We start from the raw sequence: 9,275 nt of genomic DNA on the forward strand, positions 1-9,275 counted from the left end.
TGACTACGTAAATTGTTACAAAATAACACATTCCCTAAACACAACGGAAAAGGGAAATTCAGATAAATGCTATATGTAATCTATATTACATACAAAACTGAGTAATGACATGTAAACGTATCACATTTCCTCCAGAAATTTGCTATTTCAGGCTGGAGGATTCTCAAGGTAAAAGATGAATGGCAGAATGCCACAAACACTTATCTTTAAGATGACAAAAAGAAAAACGTCCTAACCAGTAAAATATATGGAAAAAAATCGTAACTATGGAAAATGGAAAAAATAGAGACACTCAAAGCACGCTAAAGCTATTCCCAGAATTATATACATCAGTGCATTGTAGACATGGCAGTCATGAAAACTAATCCTGCACGTTAACTTAGTATTTAAATATCACATCGTGAACTTTTCAGATTATTCCTTTTTGGCACGCTCGACCCGAGCATATTCGATCGAATACTGTATTACCCCTACAAATCTAGCCTTATCCGGACATCAGTAATTTAAAACAACCCCAAAGTCCCATTTCTTTTCAATTTTGAGATTACATACTCTCTTTTCATGATATGTGAGCAGTGGTACTTCGAAACAATCCTGTCGAGTCTTTAATTAAACCGTTTTCATGGACGAAACGTACAATGAACAGAAATATGCCTCTGCACAAAGAAGCCTTTTTTTTCTAATCCTAAAGTACGATAAATTATCCCATTTAAATAAGGAAAGTCTTTATACAAGTACTACACGAACAAAGCTGATCGCGCAACCACATCTTCCATTCACTAAAAAATAACAAGGCTGCAGGAGTACCCGTGGCAGCAGCACGTCACCGGTAACTGGTGGAGGGGCCCTGAAAGCAGCAGAGTACCGCATAGCGAGATGGAAACCTAACCGCGAGGCGCTGGGAAGGCTGCTCACAATGCAGGCCTCTGGCTCGGATGTACGGAGGCAAATAGGGGAGGGGGGAGAAGAAAGAGGAAACGGAAGGAACAGCGCTAGCAGCAAGGAGAGAGAACGAGGGCCTGCTACTGTCTTTTTTTACACCCGCCCGACAAGGAAAGGCGAGGGGGTGGGCAAAGGACAGAAATCTCCCGCATGCAAAGGCAGCCCCTGGGTTACAGAGGCTCGCGCGAATCCTCACCAGGCGAATGAAGCCAAAGCCACGATCCCGATTGATGAAGACCTCGCTAGGCTCCCCGTAGCGCTCGAAGAGGCGCTTGAAATCTTCCTCGGTGATATCAGTAGGCAGATTCCCCACGAACAGCCGGCAGCGCTGCGTGTAGCTCTTCTCACCAGGTTTCAGAAAGCTTTTGATATCGATGGTGAAGCCAACCTCCTGCTCTTCATCTCCACCTTCCTTGCTCGGCACTAGCGCCATGGCCGCCGCTGCCTCGCTCTCCGTCTCTAGGCCCCGCAATCCCTTCAGGTTGCCGCCACCACCCCCCACCATACCCAGCGGCGCCGCTGGGGAGCTATTCTCGATCCGCACTTGCTTCAAGTTCCTATTCGCTGCCATATTCGGACCTCGTTCCTTTCTCGCTGGTTTTCTCGGGGGACGTGGAGCCCAGCTCAGCAACCACCTCCTCCGACCCTCAGCCAATTCAAAATGGCGCCGCCGACAACCTCAACGAGTTGTAACGTCCCTGAGGAAAGCCCCGCCCACCGCCGCCCGCGCTGCCTTCCCTGCCGCTGCTGCTGCTGCCGCCCGCTGCCGGGCGGCGGGAGGGCTTCGCGCCTGCGCTGCCCTGCGCGGCTGTGAGGGGACGGCGTCTGCCCATGGTGTCGCGCCTGTGTCCGCCACTGTTGTTCGCTCTCCTCCGGCGTACAGGCGATCTTGCCTCACACCAGGAGAGATCGGTCTCCGCATCTGCGGGGACAGATGCGTACCAGCCGGCTGCTCTGGCTGAGAGAACAACCCGCCCAGAAGATTCCCTGCTGCTCCCTGTTAGCTCGGCTGCCTTGATACCTGACCCCCCGCACGGAGAGCAGCCGCAAACGCATCGACGGATTAGAGTAGCGGTCTCGGAAGCGTTCAGGTCCTGCAGGCTCTGCGGCAGTCCGTCCCCAGGCAGAGGCAGAGCCCCTTGCTGGGGTCTCCCCTGAGGGAAGGACAGGCGGGCCCGGGGGGTGCCTGGTCGCGGCGGGAGAGGGGGGGAGGCGTCACGCGGGCGGTGCTGAGGCGGCTGCGGGGGAGCAGCCCGGGGGACGGAGCGCCGGAGCAGTGTGCAGTGGCACTGGGACCGGGGGCAGGGCCTGCAGGCAGCGCAGGGATAGAAAGCCTTCGCCGAGTTAGATGTGAGAGACAAATCTGAGTGGAGAAAGGCTTTGTTACATCTGCTCAGAAAATTTCTTACGCGGCAACATCCTTCATTATAAAGGTGATTACTTTCTTCCAAGAGGTGCAACGTTTCCTTCCTTGGGCACTCCTTCTAGCAAAGGCTGCATGTCTCTTCCCCAGCACAAGACTACCGTTTTCTCTCCTTGCCTGCTAGACACCCACTTACTGCTAGGTTTGATCCGTGTGCTTCAACCACTAATTCAAGTGGTGCATGATTTCTCAAACAAAGAGCTCATCAGCCTGCCTGAGGCCTCGTATAAAGCCTGATAATCAGTTCTCAGCTCTTACTACCATCGTAGCCCGAGTGCTTCAGGCGCCCTTGTAGCTTTGCATCACACGGGGGAACTCCTAGACAACAGAGCAAAACTTCAGGAGAAAATTACTGTAATACCTGTTTTATGGCTACAACTATAGCACTGAAAAAGTCCAGACAAGCTCATGGTTAATAGTTACCCGCTAGTGCATGGCATGTACTGTTCTTTCAAAAAAGCAACATCAGAAATATTAATCAAATAATATTAAGGAAAAAGTTAATTCTACAACACATATGAATCCATTACTTGGGGATTTCCTTGTCCATTGGGGAATATTTGAAGTGCCCCTGTCTTGTTTTTCTATTTGAGGCACAAGAAAGATTTCAGTCCTTTTCCTCCTGTCTCTGACCTTGTATCAGGATCTGGACAAAACATGAATTCCCAGACAGCATGAGTTACTTTATCAGCACACCTGTTTCTGAAGCAGACTCACGGGTCTAAACCCAGATTTAAACCTTCGAAAATCAGAAAACACAGACGGTAGAGGAAGGGTATCTACTTACAGGAAAGGCATGAAGTCAGGCAGTGTAGGAACATGAGGGAGGTATTAGAATAGCGGTGTGGGATCCCTAAAGCTTAATCACAGTGACTGTCCAAAGAGCTATGGTTTGTAGTATATTTAGGATTCAATAACAAGTGTTAAGACCAAAAAGGAACCAACTTAGCCAACAGCTTTTTAAAAACTGCTAAGCATGTAAGGGGAGCGAAATGTATGTTAGGAATCACATGATTGCATCGTAGAGAGTAGAAGTTCAGTAGCTGGAGAAAGGGAGATGCGTAGCAGTCTGCTTGTTAAGTTATTGCCAGTGCTCTGTAGTAAAATAGCTATGGTTTTCAGACACAGCTTTCCAAATCAGGTTAGTAATAAAAGCCATAACCATTTCAATACACAACCATGATTTTCTGTGTCCTATAAAAAAGCCAATAGGAAGAGCGAGGAGTGTTTACAGATTCCATAATGTTCTTACCTTTCCTTAGCTGTAGCAGCATCTCAATCGTAAATGATAGTCCAGTAAAAAGGATCAATACAATTTCAACTTCCAGAAACAAGAAAATTGTTAATATATCTGAAAAAAGATAAATTGGTATTTAATACGCTCATGCAGCCATACCTTACCTTCATTAGTCAGACTCACAGTATAACCGTAATGTACATACTTGCACCAGGTTTAAACTTTGTTGAGCAGAAGCTACTTGCACGTGCCCAGTAGTCAAACATTTTCAGGGTGACGTACAAAAAGAATGTGAGAGTCCGCTGTGCTTAATCACTGCCTCACTTTCAGTTGCAACCTATCATTTCACATGTTACTTATCCACCAGAACAACCCTGGACAGTTTATCTCCTACTTAACTGCTCTGAGTCTGCGTGGCTCAGTGAAGTGAATAACCTTGCCACTGACACCAGTTAACAAGTGTTTTGAAAGGAAACAAAATGTGTCCGTTTAAGTTCTTGTTCCAACGCTTTCCTTCTGTTATAAACATCCACTTAGATTTTTATGACTTACTAATTGCAACTCACATCATGGGAAGAGTTCTGCTAGACTGTTCCAGCCACTCCATAAATTTGGTATTATTATATTAAATACTGTGAATGCAACTGAACTACATGAGAGTAATTTCAGAAGAGTGGGGGAATAATAGTTTCAGATAGTAATTTGTTTTCACTCTGTAATTCTTGAAGGGTTTTTTTGGAAGTCTGAATATTATTATTATGAATAATAATTCAAAATTATTATTTTGAATGTGGGCATTCAAATGCCTAATTTTATACTAACAAAGTTTGTTTTGGCCTGGAGTTTATTGTAAGGCCTTAAAAAGTTCACAACTCCTTGTATTAGTAATTTACTGCCTTTACACGTGCTACCAGACTCCCTTTTCTGACACATGTATAGCTTTGGATTATTATCTTGCAATTGCTTATGTATTTAGATTTATTAACATACATACAATATTTTGCATATGCACTGTCTGTAGTACAATGACTATTCCCCTAAGGACAAGAACATTTTAGTGTCAGAAAACAGGAGCAGAATCATGAAAATCACCAGTATTTATCATTTTGTCTGCTACAGAGAAAGGTTCTGTGTGGTGTACGTGAAAGTGTTAATGCTATCAAGAGATTCAGGTGTATTTCCAAAACACCGTCCAGCCATGTGCCAGTGAGACCCAGTCAGAAGCAACTGGTTTATCTTTTGCTTTTCTGTATCACAACATTACTTCCCTACCAAATACCAGGATCCTGCTGAAAATCAGGGAGGCATCAGACCTCTAAGTCATGAGAGCTTTGTATACTGAAAACATGTAAATGCTACACACCTTGACCTGCAAATAAAAATCCCAAATTATTTGTATTTACCCTTGAACAACTTCAAAGTGATTGCTCAGATAACAGCACTCCAGTGGTGACAGCTGTATTAGTGCTAAAGTTGACTTCTCAACAGAGGCAATTGTAGCTTACTGCCCAACAATCTCTGGACTCCCAGGTTTCTTTCTTTTTACTTCCTAGACTCTGCAATGACTCACAGTTAGAACTGGTACTTTTATCTTGAGCTACAGTGGTAGATCATGACAGAATATATCAGGAAGCCCTAGAACTGAGAGCTAAATTAGGGCATGGAGGGGGATGTTCCATTTGGGAGGAGAAGAGAAACAAGGGAAAACATGAAATTCTGCACTGAAAAAGTAGGGAATGCGGTAGGCAGTGGTTGGTGGCCTGAGGATGGGATCCTATTCAGAAGTGAAAGGCCAGGGAACTGAGGCATACCTCTATGCATGACCTGACATAGGTGGGAGCTGCTGCTCCTCTCCATCTCTTGCCGTTAAAGACAGCGTTTGCCTGCAATATTACTCGGGGCAACATCTGGACAAATGAAGCTTAGGGTAGGTTTTGGTCTCCACTACTGAGCTTTTTTTTTTCCAAAGGTAAATTGGCTAAGAATATTAAAAACACTGACTGCAATAGCTATGCCGGCAAGCCTCATGGTAGGAACATAACGGTGCAGAGAAAGAAGCGCTTAATGCAATCTGAAAATGTGATGAACACTTCGTAATTATGCTATTACTTGAGCTATTACAAGATCATGTCATTGCAGTGCCATCTGGTGACAAATACTGGAATTATCACTAGAACTTTAATGGAATAAATCAAGTGAAAATAAAGATGGAAAACCTACAATAAAATAATCCCTGTGGTCCCAGATGGACAGCATGACTTGGATTTTCTATTTTTAAACCTGGTGGGCAAGCCTCCTTTCTCTGTTGTCCTCAATATTAGCATAATTCGACAAGATACATTCATTATTTTTACATGAAGAGAAATGTATATGAATCACATTTATAAAATAATCTGTAAAACCTAACCTAATATGGTTAGTAGTCACCTATATCCATGCCATATTAATAGATTTTTTAAATGTGAATGAAAACCAGTATTTCAGAATTATCTGAGTGTGAGAAGGCAGTATTCTTTAAAACAACACTGGTCTGAAGGAAACAAGGACCGAAAATATATGAAAATAGATTTGTCTGTGAAAGTGTACTTGTCAGGTGGGCATTTATTTAGGCTCGACAAAAGTTACCTAGCTTTGCCAAAACAACTTTCTGCACTAATTTAACCAATACATACAATGCATTTCATTTTTTTAAATATTTTTCAGCAAAGTGTCTTTGCCTATTCTGTATAAGAGTGAGTTAACTACTAAGACAAGCAGGAGTTAAAGTCTTAAGGAAGCATTCCCCAAATGTATTCAGCTTTTAATTTATCGCTGAATAATCATCCGGTGTGCTATCAGCACACCAGGCAGTAGAGCTTCCTGGCAGACAGTCAGTGGGTTGAGGTTAGGGAGAAGCAGCAGTTTGTGTGGAACAGCTGAAGTGACTGGGAGAGACCCAGAAGGGCAGAGCTCCTTGCCCTGTGTCCTGATTTCAGCTAGGATAGAGTTCATTTTCTTCTTAGTGGCTGGTGCAGTGGTGTATTTTGGATTTGGTGTAACAAAACTGATGTTTTCAGTTGTTGCTAATTAGTTTTTACACTGAGTCAAGGGCGTTGTAGTTTCTCAGGCCCTGCCAGGGAGAAGGCCAGAGAGGCACAAGAATTTGGGAGGGGACACAGCCAGGAGAGCTGACCCAAACTGGCCAAAGGAATATTCCATACCATGGAACATCATACTGAGTATGTACAAGCTGCGGGAAGATGAAGGAAAGGGTTGGGGGGTGCGTTCAGAGTGATGGTGTTTGTCTTCCCAAGTAACTCTTACGCGTGATGGAGCCCTGCTTTCCTGGGGATGGCTGAGCACCGGCCTGCTGATGGGAAGTGGTGAGTGGATTCCTCGTTCTGCTTTGCTTGCACACATGGCTTTTGCTTTACCTATTAAACTGTCTTTATCTCAGCCCATGAGTTTTCTCACTTTTACCCTTCTAATTCTCTCTCCCATTCCAACACAGAGGAGAGTGACTGAGCAGCTGTGTGGGGCTTAGTTGCTGGCTGCGTTAAGCCATGACGCTCTGAAAGAAAGCACTGCCACAAATGTGTTTTATTCAAGCCATTTTCTTCCAAGCAGTTTAACACAAACTCAGGCAGTTGCAATTTGCCACTAAACTGGGCAATTAGCCCAATGGAGGCCCCAGAGGCCTTCCTGTTTGCACTTCCCACTGGTAAGGTTTGTCTTTCTCTGGCCCCATGAAGCCTGTCTCTTCCTCTGAAGTCCTACTGTGACACATGGGTGGAGACAAACTTTAACCTGTCTCTGATACTTTAACCCTGATATGAGCTGATGAAAATTGCACTACTAAATTACAGAACTGCCTGCTATTCTTCATCCCATACTTTGTGCACCATGAAAATGATCCACCACCAGTCTGTCTGTGGTTATGGCCTCTGCACAGCAGCTACCATCCAAATAACCACACACCGAGATCACGGAAACAATCTTTGCAGTGCAATCACTCAAAATTGAGTCATGCCATTGATACACTACTAGGTACTTAAAAATACTAAACCACACACTCACCAGGTATTTTCTTCCTCAGTACTTGTGACACCATTTATGATACAGGAAGAATTTGTTGCTGAGATCACATGAGTAAGGTAAGAGCACTGGGTTGAAGATGAGTAGGCTACAAGCTGTTGAGGATCAATCAAGTTAAAAAACAGATCCTGATGCAGAGCTAACACCTCTCCTCTGCTCCGTGGTGAATTTATGTACGGTAGTGTGGAAATGTTGACTCATCACATCTGGAGCATAGGTTCACAGACTAGGAGAAGGCTGTGGCATCACACTGTGATGTGATAAACAGCCATTGGTCCAAAAGACAATTATGAGAGTATCATAGTAAAGGTGTGAAACTCAGAATAGCTGGAAACATGGGATGGGCTGAATTCTCAAGTGCTAGATAAGCAGGAGACATGCCTGGCAGTTAGATCATTGATATGGAGGTAATGGAGTTCGAACTCCTGTCTATCTCAGTTTCTTTTTGTGGAGGCTTTTGGGGGGAGCGAGCAGTTCTTTTCAGTGCTTCTCTATTGCCCTGATGATTTTGAGCAAGAAATTTCACTGCATTAGCAGTCAATAAAGAAGCTGGAGTTTGAATGAGCTTCTTATAAACTGTTTCCCTTATTATAGTGATGGATTCATACTCTGCACATACGATGTACAAGCAACTAAGCTAATCTAATACACCATTGTCACCAAAGTAGGGGAGTAAACACTCCCTTCTGTCTATTGCTTCTCTCTTCCTTACTTTCCTCTCACTTTTGGGCATAGAGTGACCTCCTCCTTGTGGTGGCTTGCATGCTGCACAGACCTTTCCATGATCCAGATAGCTCACTAACCAACAAAGAACATTACACTTTTCTACTGAATTAGTTTTCTGCTGGGTTAGTGAATTGAATCTGCTCAGAGAGGGGTCTGACAAGCACCTGACCCAGCACAAAGGTGAGCAGCATGTAAGTGGCCAACAGCAGGAAAAGATGGAATGACAAAAGACTTAATGTGTTTCAGTTTCAACCATTACAGAACTTTACTTTTTGTCATTTTTAGTTTAGAATGAGCACTGGAGGCCGAAGCCTGGGTGGCCTGGGTATGGGGGAAGGATCATATCCTCCCAGAGCAGGGGACAAGTATGCTTTGCCATCACCTGGAAACCAGAGCAGTGCCATCAGGTGAAGAAACAGCTCTGGAAAAGTTCCCTTTTAAACATAGCTAGGAGTTTCTTTGTTTATGACTACTTCATAGTGATACTTTTTGAATTATAATATAGGATAATGAAGAAAATATATTTTTTGTATGAAAATCATTTCACAGCAATGCTGCATTTTATAATCATTATTTATGTGTAAAAGAATCGCCGAGTTCCAGACCTATGTAAAAGGTAAAAAATTGTCTCTAGTTTGTGTAACTCCAGACTAAACTTCTCCAGTTTACCTCTCCCTGGTAGAGCCTTGACCTCTGAAGGTTCATTGATAGGAAATACTGTTCACACAATCTCCCAAAAACTTTAATATCTAGAATGTTCTAGATTATGATACTGACATCTTGAAAATTGTAAGAGAATCTAGAGAGAATCCTTGAAAAATAAATCTGTATAAGTAATTGCACATGGCTTTGAATACTTATTACATATGTCAT

At 43.7% G+C, this 9,275-nt stretch overlaps 1 protein-coding gene across 17 annotated transcripts in view; it reads right to left on the reverse strand.

Annotated features, from left to right (window-relative positions):
- Nucleotides 1-1,631, reverse strand: part of PSPC1 (paraspeckle component 1) — a 68,702-nt gene extending 67,071 nt beyond the window's left edge. For all 17 annotated transcript variants that reach the window (XR_005102470.1, XR_005102469.1, XR_005102466.1 and 14 more), the window contains exon 1: nt 1,139-1,631. Coding sequence is in view for 2 of the 17 variants with exons in the window: in XM_037376425.1 (XP_037232322.1) it covers nt 1,139-1,513 (375 nt within the window). In the remaining 15 variants the exon portion in view is untranslated. The remainder of the gene's footprint in view (nt 1-1,138) is intronic.
- Between the last annotated feature and the right edge of the window lie 7,644 nt (nt 1,632-9,275).

This window comes from Falco rusticolus, chromosome 2 (assembly GCF_015220075.1).
Source record: "Falco rusticolus isolate bFalRus1 chromosome 2, bFalRus1.pri, whole genome shotgun sequence".
Taxonomy (NCBI): domain Eukaryota; kingdom Metazoa; phylum Chordata; class Aves; order Falconiformes; family Falconidae; genus Falco; species Falco rusticolus.